The sequence below is a fragment of the Dromiciops gliroides genome, chromosome 3, assembly GCF_019393635.1.
Source record: "Dromiciops gliroides isolate mDroGli1 chromosome 3, mDroGli1.pri, whole genome shotgun sequence".
NCBI lineage: Eukaryota > Metazoa > Chordata > Mammalia > Microbiotheria > Microbiotheriidae > Dromiciops > Dromiciops gliroides.
In genome coordinates, this window is record NC_057863.1 from 609,128,636 (window position 1) to 609,150,009 (window position 21,374).

Here is a 21,374-nt window from a genome sequence, read left to right on the forward strand (position 1 = left end):
TTATTTTAATTAATGTTCTGTTTTCTCATGTTATTTCCTGGATTAGGTGTGTTCTGCATGGAGCATGACTCAGACCAATTCCCTGGTAGTTAATGTTCAATGTTGAAATAAAATGAAAACCTTCTAGGTCATTCAGTGGTTAACAAACCACAAACCATGGTATGAGAAGAATAATCAACAAGGATAGCTATTGAGACCATCTATCTGTTATCAGTTGCTGGAGTCAGCTGGTTCCAGCTCTGTAGAGATGATTGTTAAATTTTTGATTGGATCATTTACAATCAGAAAATACTACAAATTAGGGCTTGATTTGTTATTTTGTTGTTAAGAAAGTAGTGGGAAAATGTCAATAGTGCAGATTAAACTGAAAAATGTCAGTGTTTAATTTTGGTTTTGGTTTTGAGGGTTGTTTTTTTTTGGGGGGGGACTTTTTCTTTTTTTTTTCCAGGATGGCTAGATGTTAAACATTTACCAGCACATACCTGCGGGCATCTCAGGTTGAATGAGCTGAGTTAAACTCCTTTGCCTGAGCTGTCCATCACAGTCTGTGATCCACATATCAGAGCTCAGGTGGATTTCTTGATCACTGTTTCATACTCAGGTGACCAGGAAGTGATGTCAACAGACTAAGAATTTAGTCTTCTGAGTCAATCAAGTTTCAAAGCTAGTTTCACTACTTTTTAAAAACATTTTTATTTAAAGTTTTGAGTAGTTTCACTACTTTTTAAGGAAATGCTAGCCTAACTTGTATGGAGGCAAGAATTTGGATATTGCTCCCCCCAAAATGGTATTCAGTTTTTGTATTTGTCATGTTTTTCTGGGAGACCTATGATTCTTTTTTGTACTGTTTTGCTTGAATATGTTTATTTTTTAATTTTTTAAAAAATATTTTATTTCTTATCCAGTTACATGTAAAGATAATTTTAACATTCATCTTATTTTTTTATTTAATTTTAAAATTTTTCCCAATTATATGTAAAGATTTTTTTTGAGTTTCAAATTTTTCTTCCCCCCCTTCCTTCTCCCCTCCCAAAGCCAATAAGCAATCTGATATAGGTTATATGTTACAATCATGTTAAACATATTTCCACATTAGTCATATTGTAAGAGAAGAATCAGAACAAAAGGAAAAAATTCAAGAAAGAATAAACAACAACAACAACAAAAGTGAAAATAGAAGAGTTAATTCTATCACAGTTAATCACCACACAATGTTGTTGATACTGTGTACAATGTTCTCTTGCTTCTGTTAACATTCATTTAAAAATTTTTCGATTTCCAAATTTTCTCTTTTCTTTAAGTGTTCTTTGTCTTGAAATATTTGGGTTTTTAAGCTTTTTTCCCCTTATATTTCCCCATCATGCTCTTCCTCTACCACCTTTACTGATAGCTACCCTGCTAGGACTGGACTGCAGTTACTTCAGCCTCCTCTCATGTTGGGGGATTTAGGTGTCCATGCCCTGAGTATCCTCTGAGGAGAGAGGACTGCCCCTATTTGAATTTCAGTCCCTTTTTGTTATGGGCCTGGGTACCTCAGAAGTTTTCTGGGGTAAATCGAACCACCTTCTCCTTGAGAAACTAAGCCAAAGGACAGACACACCTAAAGAGATAAGTGGCACTGGACTGGGACTGAGCTATCTCCAGGACCACCCACCCTTCATTCCAGTCTCCCCCACCCCTTGGGGAGATAAGATTAGGTGTGGCTGCTGCCTTTGTGACATGAGGAAGACAGAGATGGCTTGAGAGATCCAGAGCAGTCCCTCACCCAACTTCCCCCAGCCACCACGAGTGGGGGATGGTCCTCCCCCAATAAGGGAACTTTCCACAGTCAGATGACCACCCCCATCAGTCCTCTATAAAATGATTTCCCTTGTCTCCTAACTCAGAGAGCCACGCTTCTCCCCATGCCTTCTCCCCATGAAAAGTCCAAGGATTTCTCTCTTGGTTTCCTTTCCCTAGCACCTAAATAGACTATTATTCTAATTGGATTTGTGTGCAAGAGGGTGTAATTCTTTAAAGAGGAATTCCTAAGAACCCCTCCAACCCCCTACTATTTCCCCCATAACACTTTTCTTTCAGGGTTCTTTGCCTTAGTTCCTCCCTTGGCTTTCTTCCTCCCTTTTACCAGTCCAAATGAGCACCTGGTGTTTTTTTAAGGGAGGAAGAAAGGTATAGAAAGTGTTCTGGCAAGAGTCTTTGCAGCTTTGGGGATTCCTAACCTAGGGACTAACCTAGGCAGAAGACAGCATCCTCCCCAATTCCTCCTCACATGGGTGGACAGAATCAAAGTCTGCCACTTATTTCCAGTAAAGGGTGGACAGGAGGTGAAGTATGTCAATAAGTATGTCCTGTAGCAGAAGGGGATCCCATTTAGGGTCCTAAGCATAAGTTTGCAGATTGGTTTGTTTGTCCCTGCAAGGAGTATAGAAACTGGTGGAAGAAGGGTGATAAGTACTTTAAGGATTCATGTTTTCAGCTATTATTCGTGAGGTTTTTTTATCTTGTTGGAAAATTCTGTCACGTTGTAGAATTCAGTTATAATTCCTCTATGTCTGGTGCATAATTCCTCTTTGGGGTTTTAGGGGTTTGTTGAGAGTTAGTAGTAACTAAGGAGTGTCTAGTCTCCTATCCCATGACCCAGAATTTGAATTCTCCATTATTTAAAAAACTTACTTTTTGTTCCAGGCATTTTGTCTAACCATCTCCCATGCCTGAAATTCTCTTCCTTTTCATCTCTGCTTCCTGGCTTCTCTGGTTTCCTTTTAAGTCCCAACTAAAATCTCATTTTCTACAGGAAGCCTTTCCTAGTCCCTCTTAATTCTAGTGCCTTCTCTCTGTTAATTTTTTCCCCATTTATCATATATATATATATATATATATATATGGCTTGTATATGTTTGTTTGCTTGTCTTCTCCATTAGACTGTGAATTCCTTGAGGCCAGGGACTATCTTTTGCATTTTTGTATCCTAGGTTCTTAGCACAATGCCTGACACATAGTAGATGTTTAATAAATGCTTACTAAATGTAATCACCTTACACAACCACAGTCTCTTAGGGTGCTATGTGAAAAAGATATATTGAGACAAAGATAGGGATAAGAGATGGTACTGGGGAGTTTTCTTTCCTGTAAACACTCCCTTTCTCCTTGTGATGCCCCTGAGGCCAGGGCTAGCTGAGGGTAGGTTCAGAGTTCACAATTTCAAAAGGTTTCTTACCAATTTATTTCCCCAGGATCATTTTGGGTTTGTGGAAATTTGAATTGTCTTAAAACTAGAGGTAGGCAAGCTCACCTGGAAATTGTTGTCAAGTTTTTCTAGTGGTTTCATGAATTCCTGAGGTGAAAAATCACTTAATTATTACAATAGCAGTTGGCAGCTAGATGAGGAATTATGGGGATCACACATGAGCTCCCTTTTGATTTAAAAAATATATATATATTCTACTTAAAATACCAGGGCAACAGTTGGGCATGCTTCACAATGATTTGCATTTAAGTGAATCCATCTCTACCCTATTTTGCAGGTACTTCTTCCAAATTTTCATTGAGTTTCTTTAGCTGATTCCATTTCCCCTTTTTCTTTTATGGCTTTTATTGCCATATCCTTTTCCAGTTCAGGGCTTTCGCATTGTTTGATAAAGGTCTATCCAAATCTCTTTGTGTTCCTTATGCTTATAGGCTCATAGGATCATAAACTGATACTGATGGACCACAGACTGAAGCATGCTATTTTTCACTTTCTTTCATTTTTTTTCTATATTCAAGTTTTCTTGACTAATTTGGTAATGTTTTACACAATTGTACATGTATAACCCATATCTGATTGTCACCTCAGGGAGGGGTGAAGGGAGGGAGGGAAGGAGGGATAAAAATTGGAACTCAAAACTATATATAAAAACGTTTCTTACTAGAAAGAAAGAAACCATCTTGTCTAATTGTCTCATTGTACAGATGAAGAAGGAGGCCCAGAAAGGCTAAGAGATTTACCCATGGTCACACAGGAATGAAATGATAAAGCCGAATTTGAATTCTAAATTGGATGGGAACATTTGGTGTTCTTTCCAATGGACCGTTGCTGATGACCTCTTCCTAGCTTTCAGAGCTCTCTTCAGTATGTTGTGAGAGACACAGACACTGTCTCTGACCTCTTAGGAATCAGGAATCCTAGGTCTGATGAGGGGTATAGTGACTTGCCCCCAAAGGAACTTCTAAGGGGTCTTAGAATGTGACTCCTCGAGGACAGGGACTATTTCACTTTTTATCTTTGCATCAGCCTAGCCACAGTGCTTAGTGCTTACTAAATGCTTGTTGATTAGCTGCTACTCTGGGGAGTCCAGAGCTGGCTGGGCATCAGAGAATCATAAATCTAGTTAGAAGGCACTGTCGGGGCCCATTATTGAATCCCAGGGAGGCTTAGATGACTTGCCCAAGGTCACAGAGTCAGTGCTCAACAGAGACAGCATTTGAGCCTAGCTCCTGACTCCAGAATTAGCTTTCTTGTACCACACTGTATCTATAAAAATGCCATTTACATGGGCTTTAAGGGTTGCAAGTGTGTAACAAAAGTTACACGGCCTCTTCTCTCCCCAAGCTCTCCGTCCGAAGGGAGTGTCACACGTCTTGTTCCCTCTTTCTGAAGAGGAAATCACAGATCTTTCTGTCACACGTTTTCTGTCCTACACAAAGGGAGAGTGTACTTTCTCCTATGCCCAGGGAAATCCAAGTCTAAAGGGGGAAATGGTGTACTGCTTCAGGGAAGCCTTCGGGGAGACAGAGTTGCCAGCCTCCAGGAACCCCCGATCTGACAAGGGAGATGCACGTGTCACTTCACTGTTTGAGAAGAAAGTTCAAGGTCCACCTCTCCTGAGCTCCTTCCGCGAGTCCTGGGGGGAGATGAGACATGGACCAGAACTAGCCACCAGGATGAGAAGCCCAGCCTCACGTCAGGCCCGGATAGATAGATCGTTCAGTGCACATCGGGAATCATCCCGAGGTATTCACGCCCTCCTTTGAACAGAAGCGGCTAGGGAGTATAGTAACTAGTCCAAAGTCTTCCGAGAGGTAAAGGACTAGACCAGGGCGAATTCCAGCCTGCTACGCCGTCGCTGCGTGTCGTACGCTTTACGGAGCACCTTGTCCTCTCCACACTTGCGCGGGGCCCCTGGACTGAAACTGAGATGCGCCTCCCATTCTCCTCCCGCTCCACTCCCCTCCACGCCCTTGAACTTGGCGCTGGGTGAAGGATCAGCCTTCCCCAGCTGCTGTGGCAGGTTTCTCCCCAGCCGGCTCGGGAAAGCCCCGGTCAAATGGGAAAGGAAAAGGACAGGTGGGGAAAGCCTGGGCCCGGCTGGGGAGAGCCTGGCCAGCCCGGGTTGGAGGGGCTGGGTGAGAGCCGAGCCGAGCCGAGCCGAGCCGGGCCGAGTCGGGCCGGGCCAGGGGCCCCCACCATGGCTAAGGGCAGTTTCTGGGCCCCGCTGCTCCTCTGTCTCCTCCAGCCAGCACCAGGTAAAGGTCTGCCGCGGCTGGGAAAAGACCGGGTCCCAGCTCCGGGGGGTGGGGGACGGATGGAGGCTTTGCCGGGTCCCCCGGCCGGCTGCGGGAAAGGCTGACGACGGGGACGCTCGGCCCGCTGTCTGAGAGACTGGGCTTTCGTTCTCCGGGACTGTGAGTTGAGCCTCCTTAGAGCCCTGCGGAGTGTCGGGGCTGGCAGAGAGCCCAGCGATCCTTGAATCCGGCGCCTTCTGCTCCCAGGGAAGCATTGATGTGTGCCGGGTATTCTCTTCCTCCCTCCTCCCTCCTTCTCCTCTCCTCTCCCTCCGCCCTCCTCTCCCCTCACCCCTCCCCAAGAGCCACATTCTTACCGGGTGAACTGTGGAAACCAGACACCAATAATAACGAGGAGGAGTAAGATAAAGAGCCAGTAAGACCCGGGCACTGAAATAGGGACTGGCTTTGGGACCCCAGGAAACTCACTTGATGGGAAAGCCTCAGTGACCCCTCTACCTCTTTAAAGTTCAAAGGAGGGAGTTTCCTCACCGGGAGTTCCCTGTACCAATGAAATCACAATTCCAGTCCAAACACAACAGTGAAGCTGCTTTGCCTTGCCTTTTGTATCGGGATTTTCAAGGTTCTGAAAACACTTTCGTATCTCCCTGGGGCACAGGTTCTGGAAAAGTGAATTGGATGTAATATTTGAGGTCCCTCCCAGCCCTAACTATGTGTTTGTTCTAGGGTCTTTCCCAGATCGGCCTTGGCCATTCTGGTTTCTAAGGCTTTATCAGTTGTTGTTGGTTTTTTGGGTTTGTTTGTTTTGGGGTTTTTTGAATTTTTTTTTTTAGTGTGGCAATTGGGATTTAAGTGACTTGCCCAGGGTCACACAGCTAGTAAGTGTCAAGTATCTGAGGTCGGATTTTAATTCAGGTCCTCCTGACTCCAGGGCTGGTGCTCTATCCACTGCCCTACCCAGCTGCCCCACGGACCTTCTTAGAACATTCTATGTTCTAAGGCTCATTCCAGCTGACAACCCTCCCAGGTTTGAACTTTTGTATTTCAAGGCCCCTCTCAGCTCTAACATTTTGGATTCTAAGGCCCCTCCTAGCTCTATCTGTTCTAGAGTCTCTCCCAGCTCTGCCATTCTGGGTTCTAAGGGCCTTCTCAGTTCTAAAATTCTATGTTCTAAGGCTAATTCCAGCTGACAACCCTCCCAGGTTTGAACTTGTATATTTCAAGACCCCTCCAAACTCTGACATCCTGGGTTCTAAGGCCCCTCCCAGCTCTGACATTCTGTGTTGTAAGGTTCCCTCTAGCTCTTTCCTGTGTTTGAAGATGCCTTTAGCCCCTGCCAGCTCTGACATTCCATGATCCTGCCTTGTGTCACAGTAGCCTCATGAGGGAGGGCAGGGGCCATCTGATTATCCTCATTTTGAAAGTGTTCAGTCATGTCTGATGGGGACCGTAGCATGCCAATACTGTCCATGGGGTTTTCTTGGCAAAGATACTGGAGTGGTTTGCCATTTTTCTCCAGTGGAATAAAGTAAACAAGATGAAGTGACTTGCCCAGAGTCACTCAACTAGCAAGTGTCTGAGGTCAGATTTTAACATGGGTCTTCCTGTCTCTAGGCCCATTGCTCTACCCACTGAGCCATCTAGTTGCCTCATTTTGGAGAGGATGGAACAGGCTGGGAGAGAGGAAATGACTGTTCAATATCCCACAGAAAGCCAAGGACACAGCAGGAACTAGAACCCAGATTTCTCTTCTGAATTCTAGCTTTGTGTGGTTTCTATTAGATTACCTATTTCCTTTTTTTTTTTTTTTGGTGAGGCAATGAGGATTAAGTGACTTGCCCAGGGTCACACAGCTAAGTGACTGAGGCTGAATTTGAACTCAGGTCCTCCTGAATCCAGGGCTGGTGCTTTATCCACTGTGCCACCAAGCTGCCCCCAACCTATTTCCTTTTTAAACCCCTTGCATACATACCTTTCCCCAACCCCCAACACACACACACACACACACACACACACACACACACACACACACACACACACTTCTAGGAATCTTGGGTTCTTGTCATAGGTCTCAATGATCTGTTCCTCTGGCCTAGAGTAGCCTGGGAATCAGTCCCCCATATCCCCTGTCAATGGCCCCCTGTATAACCCAGAGTAAATTATCTTTTCTAGATTTTAGAGCCCATCCCTAAAATAGATTACAGGGCACATAAAACTCTCTGACATGGCTTTTCCTTTCACCCCTTTCCTCCCACTCTGGAACCCCCTCAAAAAAGGTCAGAACTAATTATAGAATTTAGAGTTGGAAGGCCTTAGAAATTCTTAATTTCAGGTTCAGGGACAGTCTTCAGGGCATAAACTTAGTCAGGAAAAAAAAATCTACATTTGTGTTTTCCTTAATCTTTGGTTTCCTTTGTAAATCTGTGTACTTTATTTTTATGTATTAAAATATAGATGTATAAGTACATATAGACATGTGTGTATATAGATATGTGTGTAGATATGTACATATATGGATATGTGTGTATACATATATCTATATGTGTGTATATGTATATGTATGTAGATACATACACCCATATATGAAAAATTTCTGAGCAAGAGTTGAGAAGTTTCACCAGACTGTCACATGGATTTCAGGAATCTATGATGTAAAAAAGATTAAGAACTCAATCTATGCCAACATTCTAATTTTACAGATGAAGAAATTGAGGCCAGGGGAGGGAAAATGACTTAACTAATCAATGCCTAGCCCAGTATCTAGCACACAGGAGACATTTAATAAACGCTTGTTGATTGTAGCCAAACCAGGATTTCAAGCTAAGAGAGACTTTTGAAGCCATCTTCCCAGGTATATCTGCATGGCCTATTTTAGGCCAAAAGACTCAAGGAAAAGAAATACCTCAAGTACATTGCTTTCTCTCCTTTTGTTAAAAAAAAAATAGAGAGATTATTGTACTAGATAAAAGTAGACATTTAAAATATAGTCCTGACATTTTTTGTTTGTTATTGATATAATTTCCTTTTCCCACTTTTTCCCTCTCTCCCGTTCCTCCTGGATAGCTATTCCAGATAATGCAAAGTAAAAACAATGGAAAAATAAATTTAACCAAGTTAACCAACAAATCTCCCAAGTCTGACAATATATGTGGAATTCCATTCTTGAAGTCCCTCACCTCTGCAGAGGAAGTATTTTCTCCTAACTCCTCCCCAGGGCCAGCCTTAAGTCATTTTTATTTCATGTCACTTTGCATACAGGACAGCAGTGTGAGAGAGCAGGGCTGTACTTCTTAGAAGGGGCAGATTGTATAACCTTTACAGGGGCTCAGTTTCCTCATCTGTAAAATGAGAAGCTTGACTCTCTTGACCTCTGAGGGTCCTCTTATGATCTAAGAACGTCACTGTGCCTTTCTCCTAACCCAGTCTTGCTCTAGGAAAAGCACCAAAGGCTTGCTACATCAGAATCCGCATCCCCTGCTCCCTCGGCATCAGTACTACCTCTAGGAGATTGTCCTGTGAATATTGATAATCATAACTAATATTTACTTAATGTTGAAAGGTTTGCAAGGCACTTTCTAGGTGTCACCTCATTCAATTCTCACAGCGACCCAGGGAAGTCAGTGATTGAATTCCCATTTTACATTTGAGGAAACTGAGGCACAGAGAGGTTAAGTAACTTCCTCAGTCATTGAACTAGTAACTAAGGCAGAATTCCAGCTCAAGTCTTCATAGCTCTATCTACTGTATCGCCCAGATGCCTCTGTTACCATTCTTAGGGGAAACCATTTAATCTGGTTATATGTTATCTTGGCCCACAGTGAAATGCCCTCAGGCCTATCTTTGCCGAGCATTATTCACATGAGTGCCCAAAAGCTTCTCCTATAACCGTAGTTACTCACATACAGCACCATCAGGTTTTCAAAGCACTTTCCTGAAGACAGTCCTGGAGGTAAAAAAGATAAGGAATGGGACAGCTAGGTGTTGCAGTGGATAAAGCACCAGCCCTGGATTCAGGAGTACCTGAGTTCAAATCTGGCCTCAGACACTTGACACTTACTAGCTGTGTGACCCTGGGCAAGTCACTTAACCCCCATGGCCCCACCAAAAACAAAACAAAAAGATAAGGAATGGCGTCACTGTTTGACCGATAAGGAAATGGAAAATTCAGGAAATAGTGCCCAGAGACTTAAGGTCTTGGCCTTGCCATATAACTAGCCATGGGACTTTGAGCAAGTCATTCCCCCCACCCCCTGTGACTCAGTTTCCTCCTCTGTCATAAGATGAGCTCAAAGTTACCTTTGAGGCCATCCATCCAGTGCTCTCATGAGGACATTGAGGACCAGATAGATTCATTGCCCCGCCCGGGGTCCCACAGGTAGTGGCTAACCTGGGATTTGAACCCCAGTCATCCTTTGACTCCAAATCCATCATTTTTTCCTTAATCCCACAATACCTTCTAATAAGGAAATTGGACCAAAAGGGTGCCTTCCATCTCCGTTTCTGTTTCTATTATGATTTTAGAAAAAGTAAACATTTAAATGCCCTGCCCTGAAAATTGTCCATGAGAATTTACAGCTGCAAGGTGTGTCAACACTTCCCAGAAGTGGCATTTGTTTTGTAATCCATTGTTATTGCTTCTCTCCACTGAGCCCAAGCCCAGCTCTCAGAAGCATCTATTAGGTTTTCCCAATACCATAGAAGTCACTCATTGAGTTGGACAGAGGTCAGGGAGGTGAGCGGGACTCTATAGAAAGTACACATGGATCAGAGATCTCGTGCAGACAGGACCCCCAAAGGCCATGTGGTGCAACACCCCTGAATAATTCTGTAGAACCAGAACTGAAATTAGAAGCCTGGATCTCCCTCACACTTTGACTTTCTATTTTAACATAGACATAGTCCCAGAATTCTAGATTTAGATCTGGAAGACACCTCGGAGGCTACCCAGTCCAGTAGCCTCTTTTCACAGATGGGGAAATTGAGGCCCAATCAAACATTTAATCAAAGAGCATTTGTTAAGGGCTATTTTTCTGCCAGGCAGAAGATATAAAGAAAAAGAAAAAGTCCTTGCCCTCAAGGAGCTTACATTCAAATGTGGGAGACATGTAACTAGGAACGTACAGGATATATAGAAGAGATGGCAGGTAATATTAGAAAGACAGGCTAAGGGGGTGGCTAGGTGGTGTAGTGGATAAAGCACCGGCCCTGGAGTCAGGAGGACCTGAGTTCAAATCCAGCCTCAGACACTTGACACTTACTAGTTGTGTGACCCTGGGCAAGTCACTTAACCCTCATTGCCCTGCCAAAAAAAAAAAAAAAAGACTGATGGGGAGTGGGGGGAATTGTCAAAGTCCTCAGCTGAGAAATCAGGGAAGGGATGTGCCATGGAGGACAAAGAGGTTTGGAAGAACCAGTGTTGAAAATGGGAAAGAGAATTGATTAGGAGAACTGGAAGGGTCGCTTTACTTCAGTGAGGTTCAATAACATAAATCCGAAGTGGACTCAGCTTGGTTTTGTGACTTCCTCCAACTCTGTTCCACAGTACACAGCATAGGAACAAAGGAGGAATATGGTGGAAATAATCCTAGTTTGAGTTTGGGGAAGATATGATGAGCAAACAATAAGACAAGAGGGCAAGGTATTGAAATTGGGAAGAAAGGTGGGAGTGGGTGGTGGCCTGGGGAAGAAGGGAGGCAGTGAGAGCCAGAAACATGGTGAGGACAAAAAAATAACAGGATAGGTCGTGAGACATATGGAGAGATGAAGTGATAAAAGATCATGATTGGATAAAGGGATTTTGGAGTTCAGCAGATCATAGATTTAGAATTGGAAAGGATTTTTAGAAGTTGCATCATCTAACTCTCCCCTTTTATAAGAAGGCTAGAGAAAAATAGGAAGAGGCCAGGTAATGAAGGGTTTGCAAAGCCAAACAGGATTGTATACTTTGTCCTGGTGGTTGGAAGGAATCACTGGCATTTATTGAATGGGGGTTGGGGATGGAGGAGGAAGTCACCTCAGCCTCTGATTCTGGTCCCCCCCCAGGACCCCCCAATCTTCCTGCAGCACTGGAGTCATCTGACATTTTGATGTTCATTAGGAGAACCTGGTCAGACCTACATTTTAGGAGGCTTATTTTGGCATCTGAGTGGAGGATGGACCGAATTGAGAAGAGGCTTGAGGGAGGTAGACCAAGCAGCAAGGCTATTTCAATAGTCCAGGACTGAAGTGATGAGGACCTGTATCAAGATGGCAGCAGTGTTAGAGGAGAAGAGGCATATATAAGAGATGTTAATGAAAGTAGAGCTGGGAAATTGTAGAATTGTCAACTGATTGGTTATGGAATGTGAGAGAGCATGAGGAGTCAATGATAATATCTAGATTGTGAACCTGGGTGACTGAGGGGAGATTGGTGTCCATACACAGGGAGTAAGTGTCTGAGGCCAACTCAAATCTTCTACAACACACTGCCCTTTGTTCATATTTGAACAGGGAAATAGAACACTTATAAATGATGACGATATCAAGACTGTGGGCATCCCTGTGTGTAGCTGAGGTGGAGGAGAGAAGTAATTGGAGGTGGGAGTTGAGTAGTTGATGAAATGGGAAGTTAGGGTATTTGAGGGAATGTCAATGTGTATGCTGGAGTCTCCTCATATGAGAGCAAGAGTTGGGATGGAAAGGAGGACTGTGAACCAGGCATCAAATTTATTGAGAAAAGAGGAAGAATGTGGTGAGTGTGAGTGGATAACAGTTGTTAGGTTATAACTCAGGTTATAGGTTTGGATAGTGTGAAGGTCAAACAAGGGAAGGCTACTTTCATGATAGTGGTAGGCAGCTAGGTGGTACCGTGAATATTAAACTCTGTGACCCTGGGTAAGTCACTTAATCTTTCTGCCTCAGTTTCCTTTTCTGTAAAATGAGGATAATAAGAGCACCCATCTCCCACTGTAGTTGTTAGGAAAAAATGAGACAATATTTTTAAAAGTTATTTGTAAACCTTAAAGCACTATATAGGTGCTAGGTATTGTTTATTAATATTATTATTGTTATATTGATAGGGGCAGCTAGATGGTGCAGTGGATAGAATGCTGAGCCTGGAATCAGAAAGACCTGGGGGGAGGGAAGAAAAGGAACAAAAAAAAGGAAAAGAAATTTACATTATAACTTTATTATTTTTAAAAGCAAGGACAAGTTATACATAATAGGTTTGCAATTTCATGTTCAATCATCTTTTTATTATACTATGTTATGGAAATACTTGTTTTATCAAAAATAAAATAAATACATGTGGGAGAAAAATCCAGGCTCAGACACTTCTTAGCTGTGTGACCCTAGGCAAGTCACCCTGTGTACCTCAGTTTCCTCATCTATAAAATGAGCTGGAGAAGGAAATGTCAAAACACCACAGTATCTTTGCCAAGAAAACCCCAAATGGGATCATGGAGAGTTGGATAAGACTAAAATGACATCAATGATGTTATTGGTAGAGGGAGTGTCTGGAAGGGAGCCCAAAATGGGAGCCTCAGACAACCTTTTCTAACCCTACAGGGAGCCCCAAATTGGCCCGTCCACAGAATGTGACTCTGCTTTCCCGCAACTTCAAAGTATATTTGACATGGCTCCCAGGACCAAACTATCCCCTCAATGTGACTTATGTGGTACAATATCAAAGGTATGTAGAGTCTTATGGCTTGAGGGAGGGGGCAATGGAGAAGAGTATCAGAGGGGGGAGGAGACTGGGGAAGCTATGGAAGGTGTATGGAAAGGGGGAGGCCAAGGCTGTGTGATGTTTAAAATCTTAATTGTGGTCGCCAAAAATTTAAAAAGCTTCAGTACCAGTCTTTGGGCATTAAACATTTATTAAAGCATACAGATATTTTAAAAGAGTTCAGAAGGTTATGAAAAAGAAGTCCTACCTAGCCTAGAGTTCCAGCCTGGTTGGGTTCTTCCTGAAGTCCTCCTCCACAAGCCTGCTTTAATCAGGAACTCCTCTAAGCTGACTGTGGAAGCTTTTTTATAGTTCTGGAACAGAGGCTGTCCTTACACACTGCTTCAAGCTGATTGGTTGGCTTCATCCAAATCCATTGGCTTTGAAGGTGTTCTCAAGTTGAGTTCATAGTCTAGTTTCTGAGAACAATACCTTCTTAAGGGCTAGCCAGGTGTGATTACAATCCAATTAACTTGAAGTAGGCTTAATCAGCAGTCAATCACTCTCATTTGATTCAATCAGTCTTGATTAATCTCCAGGTGGGTCTTTGAGAATCTGCTAAATCCCATTATTTCATCACAGCTGACCAAGGGCCCAGCTGATCTACAGCCTCACTGGGGTAGTTGCTTCAATTCAATTCAAATTAACAGAGATTAATATTAAGTATTAAGTAAAGTCCAGCCCTCTACTGGGTGATTTGGGGTTGGGGGAAGGGGATATACACTCTTGCTCTCCAGAAGTTCATAGGATTAGGGCCATGGATTTCATATTGGTAGGGACCTTAGAGGCCATTTTGTTCAACCCTCTAATTTTACACATGAGGAAACTGAGTCTAGAAGGTTAAGTGATTTGCACAGGATCACACAACTATTTAGTGCCTCAAGCCAGGATTTGAACTCGGGTCTTCTTCACTCCCGGGCCAGCACTGTTAAGTCACTGGTCTATATAAACTAGACAGAGGAGGGCAGCTAAGTTTTTGAGAAGCCCAGAGGTCGGTTGACTAGTCAATCAACAAGCCTTTATTTTAATTACCTACTATGTCCCAAGCACTAGACCAAGTTCTGGAGTCAGCCCTGCAAGGATTAATTGGGGGGAAAATGAGATGTTAGGCAAGAGAAGAGAAGATGTAAAGATGTGGGATGGCTGACTTCAAGTATGTAGAGTCTGTCACATGAAAAAGCCTTGTTCTACTTGGCCCCAGTGAGCTAAATGAGGGGAGGCCGGGGCTAGAGAGACAATTATAAAGAGGAAGATTTCAATTCAATGCAAGGAAGAGCAGTCTAAGGACTGGTGATCTGATTCTGGAGTCACAGGTCTTGGGTTCAAATCCCACCTTGGATGTTACTACCCATTATGATGGCGGGTAAGTTGCTTCCCCTTTGGGGCCTATAATATGAAAGGAGTGGGGCCAGATAACTTCTGAGGTCCCTTCAAGCTCTAGTTCTGTGATGTAATCAGGAAATGGAATGGGCTGGCCCAAGTAACACAATGAGGCAAGTAATGAGCGCTCTGTCACTGGAGGCCTCCAAGCAGAGGCTAGGCTGGATGATCTCCACTTCTGAGCTTCTGTCCTTCTGGGAGTCCCCCAAGGAGACTGAGCTGGGACATGATAATAATAACAATTGCTCACATTCCTAGAGTCATTTTGGGTTTACAAAACCCTGTCCTCACAGCAATCTGGCAAGGCTCGTGGTACAGATATCATTGTGTTGTACGGATGTGGAAACTGAGTCTCAGAGAGGTTCTCAGACTTAAAGGAATTACTTGGTGGCCTATAAGTGATTTTCAAGGAGGAGCTTCTGCTGTGACTCAGGATTACCCCTGCTAGCTGCCTCTTATGCCTGTGTGACCCTGGCATGTCACTTCACCTCTCTGTTCCTCAGTTTCCTCGTCTGTAAAATGAATGAGTTGGATCAGAACGTCTCCCAGTTCCAGATCTACCAACCTATGATGATTCTCCACTTCTTCCTCAGCTTTGAAAATGAGGAGCGCTGGAGGACAGTCAAGCATTGTGTGGGGATTGCCATGGAGGAGTGTGACCTCACCTGCCTGAAGAATCAGAACCCACATATCAAATACAAGGGGAAAGTCCGGGCAGTGGCCCCTGGGACCTACTCTCCGTGGGCAGAATCTCCCAAATACATTGATTATTTCTTTGATGGTAACTTTCTGGGTTTTTTTCTTCTTCTTCTTCATGGGGTCCTGGTAGGGAGCAAGAAAGAAAAGGAGCAATGGTGGTAGCCCTGATTCTTTAAGAGGTAGTACGAGGTCATGGCTACAGTGCTAAGCTAAGAAGTAGAAAGACCTGGATTCAAATCTTGCTGCTGATTGTGCATCTAGGGACAAATCATTCAGTTTCAGCCTCAGGCAGCTCTGAAACAATAGATTATAGACCTGTGGCAGTCTCCTTTGGCTCACAGCTCCAGCAATCTCAGAGGCTCTTGACTTGCTAATGCTCTCCATAGTGATAATAGTGCAATGTGTATTCAGTTGCCCGGATTATTTCTTTTTGTTTGCTTGGTTTTTGGTTTTTGGTTTTTGGTTGGGCAATGAGGGTTAAGTGACTTGCCCAGGGTCACATAGCTAGTAAGTGTCAAGTGTCTGAGGCTGGATTTGAACTCGGGTCCTCCTGAATCCAGGGCCGGTGCACTATCCACTGCACCACCTACCTGTTCCTGCCCTGAGCCAGATGGTGGCAGGGTCCTCAAATGTCCATTTGCATGACTCTCACAGACCACAATTCCCATCCTCTTCCTTCCTCTCTGTTGTCAAGATGGGTTCTCTTCCTAATTTCCCTATTTCTTTCCACTTACCCAGGTTTAAAACCCCAAAGCCATCCCTAATGCTTCTTCATCCATCATCCCCCAGAGAAAGTCAGTGATCAAGCCTGGTTGAGTCTGGTCCATCCAGGTGTGAACAAGCATTTCTTAAGAACCTACTAGGCTACAAAGAGAGTCAAAAGCACTCCTTTCCCTCAGGGAGCTCACATTCTAATTGGGGAGACAACAGGAGAGGCAGAAAAGATAGAAGGTAATCAGAAAGTGGAGGGATTAGCAGCTGCTGGGGATGGAGGGGGAGGAGGAACCCAGAAAGGCCTTCTGCAGAAGTTGGGTATCATAGTCCAAAAAATAAAAATACAAATAAATAAATGAATAGATAGATAGATAAATGGCTAAATAAATAACTAGATGAATAAATAAATAAATGAACTTCATAGTCCAGAAAAACAAATTCCCTCTGTAGTTTTATACAGTAATACCTATCTCCCATTCTGTACCTTAAATCTATCACCACTCAGTCCAAGGGTAGGTAGTATATTTCATCAACAATCCTTGGGAATCATGAATGGCCATTGATCTTGATGGAATTTCTTACAAATGCTCTCCTTTCTCACCCCTGCCTCCCACAATTCCCAGCTCCCTTCAAGCCTCTGCTGAGGTCACCTCCTACAAGAAACCTTTCTTGATTTCCCCTTGGTATTCTCCTTTCCACCTCTCTCTTCAGAAAATCAAACCCAGTCCCACCAATTTCAAAGCTAGTGGCCTTTTTCCAGTGGCATGTCAACAAAACCCCTAAGCTTGAGGGTAGAAATAGGAATGAGGAAAGTCAAAGACACTGAGTTCTTCTGGAAAGCCTTGCAGAGGAGAGAAGGTGCTGTCTTTCTAGACTAGGTAAAGCATTATCTTCCCCTAGAGACAGTGCAACACACAAGATAACTGGGGAGGAACCCTCCATTTTCCTCCATCCCTACCTACTGACCTGTTCTGTACCGGACAGTGGAACCAGCCCCACCCGTACTGACCTGGATACGGACCAAGGAGACCTTAAGCATCAATGCCACCTATGAGTTGCCCTACTGCGCAGGCTTTATGAACCTGAAATACGAGGTGGAATTCTGGAAGGAGGGAGCCTTGAAAAGGTAAAGAGCCCAGCTGTGGCCAACGTTCTCCCTCTTACACACCCTTCCCACCCTCTGGGACCTTCCATATCCCCCTGCTCTCTGCCAAACTATTCTCTGCCTCATTCCCTTTATTTAGCCTGTGGTGAAGCCCACTACCTTAATTTTTTTAAATGTTATTAATATATTTTGGGTTTTTTACATCATCTTCATTTCCAAATATATCCCCCCAGCTAGAGAGCCATCCCTTGTAATAAAGAATAAAAAAGATAAAACCATCCAACATACCAACTGAGTCTAAAGTAGTATGCAACATTCTGGGCCCATAGCCCTCCACCTTTGCTGTATCATCATCATACATATTATGTGTACCCTTAACTGTGGATGCTTCCCAAGGTTCTGACCTGGGCCCTCTTCCCTGTTCTCTCTCTACACTCTCTGTGTGACTTCATCAGCTTCCATGGATTTAACTATCATTTTTATTCTCATAACTTCCAGCTCAAAATACTTAGCCCCTGTCTCTCTGTCTCTCTCCCTAGCTTCATTCCCACATCATTAGCTGCCCATCTGACATTTGTGTTGGATGTCCCATAGGCCCTCTCCGACTCAATTGCTCCCTAACAGAATGCACTTCCATTCACACCAAACATTCTTCTCAAAATATTAAGAGAAGTCGGTACCTCTACAATCATTCTGAGTTGTCCTTTTCTTTTCTCCTGGACAGACCCAGTCCAGCCCTACACGCCATGGGACAGAGGTGATGATCAATCTCTCCCCAGCTTCTACTGGGCGCTACTGCCTGAGTGCTCGGGACAGTCTACCTCACAAACATTCCAAATACAGCAAGTTCTCTCAACCAGTCCTGTTTCCTGCTGGGGACCCCAGGTGAGTCCTAGAAGGAGAGACCTATGGGATGGGGTCAGGTGGGGCCAAATGAGACAAAGAGGAAGATTTTCCCACAAGTCTCTTGGTACACCCAAAGGGATGGATGACTTCCATTTTCTTCTCTCCCCAGGAACCCAGCAGAACATGCTGGCCTTGGTGCTGCCATTGCTCCTGGCTATTGTCATTGTGCCCTGTATATACTGTCTGAACAACATCTACTTCCAGAAGGCAAAGATGCCTCAGAGCCTGGTATGTCAAAGATGGTTGGAAGAGAAGAGGGCATTCTAAACTGAACTGGTGCAGTCCTCACTGGCTGGGGCAGACACATACAGTGAGAGGGGCTGACTGGCTATGTCATAATGATGAGCACCAGTAAGACTTCAAAAAATATCACTCACCTCTTGTCAAGCTGCCTGAAATTCCACTATCTGGAGGCATATTTTAATAGTATTTTTAAAAGTCATACTGTCAGGGGCAGCTAGGTAGCGTAGTGGTTAGAGCACCGGCCCTGGAGTCACAAGGACCCAAGTTCAAATCCAATCTCAGACACTTGATACTTACTAGTTGTGTGATACTGGGCAAGTCACTTAACCCTGATTGCCTTACAAAAAAAAAATCATAACATTCCTATTACATTTTCAAATAACCTAGAATGTCAGAGCTAGGAGGGCCTTTAGAACATAGGATGCCAGAACTTGGGAGGGCCTTAGAACCCAGAATAGCAAACTTAGTGGGGATTTAGGACATAGAGTGTCAGTACTGGAAGGGCCCTTCAAAGGGGAAGAGAGGAGCAAGTACTTAAATGCCTACAAGTGCCTACTATGTGCTGGGCATTGAGCTAAGCACCTCTCAGACATTATCTTCTCCGATCCTCACAACAACACTGGGAGGTAGGTGCTATTGTTAATCTCATTTAATAGTTAAAGAAAGTGAAGCAGGCAGAGGTGAGGTGACTTGCCCAGGTTCACATAACTAAGAAGTATCTGAGGCTGGATTTGAACTCAAGTCTCTCCGACTCCAGGCCCAGCCCTCTACGTGCTACACCCCCCCTCAAAAAAAAATGTTGTCAGACCTAGATGAGACCTGAGGGATCATCTAGTCAAATTCCCCTGCTTTGCAGAGAAGGAAACTGAGGCCCAGAAAGGAAAAGAGGCTTGCTCAAAGTCATACAGTGACTTTTATGCAGAGTCATAACCCAAGTCTCCCATCTCCCAGACGTGACCATAATCCTCTAAAAAAGTGCAGATCCCATTGAGAAAGGGCACCTTAAGCCTTGATTAACGGCCCCCTTTTCAAAGAGCAGTTTATCAGATGCGGAGAACAAAGTCCTAGGGCATGAGGGTGCGGGACATGCTGGCAAAAGGCCATAAGGAGGAGGCCTCCCAGATCACAGGATCGGATCATCTCAGACCTGGGAGGGACCTTTCCAGCCCATGTTGACCAGCCTGTACCTCTATAGGAACCTCCTCTATGATATCCTTGGACAGGTGGTCATTCAGGCTTCATTTACGGAGCTGGAGAAATGGGGAGCCATTACCTCTCAGGACACTTTGGAAGGTATTAGGAACATTGACATCAAACCTGATTGTGCTTTTGCACAACTCTCCCTTGTTGCCCCTAGTTCTGCCCTCTGGGGCTAAGGAGAACAAATTGAATCCCTCTTCCCTTTGATCCCCTTTCAGATACTTGAAGATGACCATTACATTTCTGCTTAAGTCTTCTCCTCCCTAAGTTAAGCACCCCTTCAACTGATTTTCACACAGCAGGATATCAAGGACCTTGTTCCTAGATGAGGAAGGAACTGGATGTAGGAAGGCACCAAATATCAGTAGCATGGGGTCAACTGTCCCAAGAGAAGCTGAGAACCTCACCACCTGCTCTCAGGGCCATTTAACTAGGATTCTAGGACTGGGTTTTTGAAAGGTCAGCAGGGACATCCTGACCTCTCTGCTCCAGGAATAAGAGAGAAATTAGATCAAGGGGAGATCTGGTCCGCCCACAGGATGACTTCCCAGGAAAGATGTAACTATACTGGGGCAAAAAGACAGACCACCCTTCACCTATGAAAAACCACATAGGTCAAACAAACCTAGTGACTAACTCCATTCTCTCTCCACCCCAAATCAGGACTTTTCTGAGTACAGATGCCCTGTGAAAATCTTGGAACTGAACAGACAAGAATCTTTTAGGGACTTGTTCATGTGCCCAAAGAATAATTCCAGACAGGGAAGAAGGCCATGCACAAGATCCAGGAGCCCAGGCATCGTACAACCAGCTGAGATGGAGGATTCTGAGGCTGAGGGGGACAGTGAAGATGGAGAGTCTGAGGTTACAGATGACAGTGGGACCTTTGAACCTTACCTTGGGATTCCTCCCTTAAAGGATCAGGTGACTGAAATGGAAAAGTGAGACAAACATACAGAGTTTGGAGTCTACAGGGTCCTTGACATATCATGCAGACTGTCATTTCTCCCCAGTTATGGACACTTCAGACAGTGGAAACGTGTCTGACTCTTTCTGGGGAGAGCCAGGTACCATTAGCTCTTTGATCGAGGATGGCATCTGTGAGCATGGCCCATCTCTGCCATCAGCCACATCCTTGAAGAACTCAGAGGTTCTAAAAGAGCCTTCAGAAGGTGACTTGTCTTCCAGGGCCTCTCCAGTGCCTTTGGGCCCCTCCTTACCTGGGCTGGCGATCCTCCCTAAAGAACCCCTGGTTTCTCTAGGGACACTGATAATTACCATGGACAGAGGGGCCCAGGATGGATCTGAGGAAGAGGAGGATTGGTTTATGGAGGAGGAAGAGGAGGATATAGGTGATGGCAATGAAATGGAGGGCCTTTGGAGTGAAAACCCCAAGAAGCCTAAGGGCACAGATTACCAGCACACACACTATAGGCTTCACTGAGTCAGTCACCACTCTCTCTAATTCCCCCAAATCCTATCTCTCAGTCTAGCCCGACTTCAGTATTTTTCTCAGCTTCTCCAAAGTCCTGAGTGGCCACTGGGTATTTCAAGATACTTCAAAGATGAACTCTTCAGTATTTGTGGGATAACCAGAGTCTCTAGAACCCACCCCAGAAAATGATTTCTCTGTTGTGTTAAGTGGGAAGGTAAGCATCCAAATGGACCTAGGTTCAAATCCCAACGATGCCACCAAATGGTGGTATGCCCTAGGCAAGATCTCTGTGGGTCTCAGTTTCCTCGACTGTAAAATGAGGGGGTTGAACTGGATCACCTCTGAGGTCCCTTACAGCTTTAGAACTACAACTGATGATCTGGTGCTCAGGATTTAGAGCTGAAAAGAAACTTCCATGACCATTTAATCCAGTCTTCTCATTTGACAGAGAAGGAAACTGAGACTCACAGAAGCCTCGT

At 44.3% G+C, this 21,374-nt stretch overlaps 1 protein-coding gene across 1 annotated transcript; it reads left to right on the forward strand.

The window, feature by feature from the left end:
* Positions 1-5,247: 5,247 nt before the first annotated feature.
* IFNLR1 (interferon lambda receptor 1) lies at positions 5,248-20,904 on the forward strand. The gene is given in 9 exon segments (XM_043998931.1): positions 5,248-5,505; positions 13,054-13,177; positions 15,187-15,374; positions 16,991-17,120; positions 17,823-17,973; positions 17,975-17,996; positions 18,127-18,245; positions 20,124-20,395; positions 20,397-20,904. Coding segments are annotated over 9 exon segments (1,713 nt in total). The 5' UTR covers positions 5,248-5,306.
* The last annotated feature ends 470 nt before the right edge of the window (positions 20,905-21,374 follow it).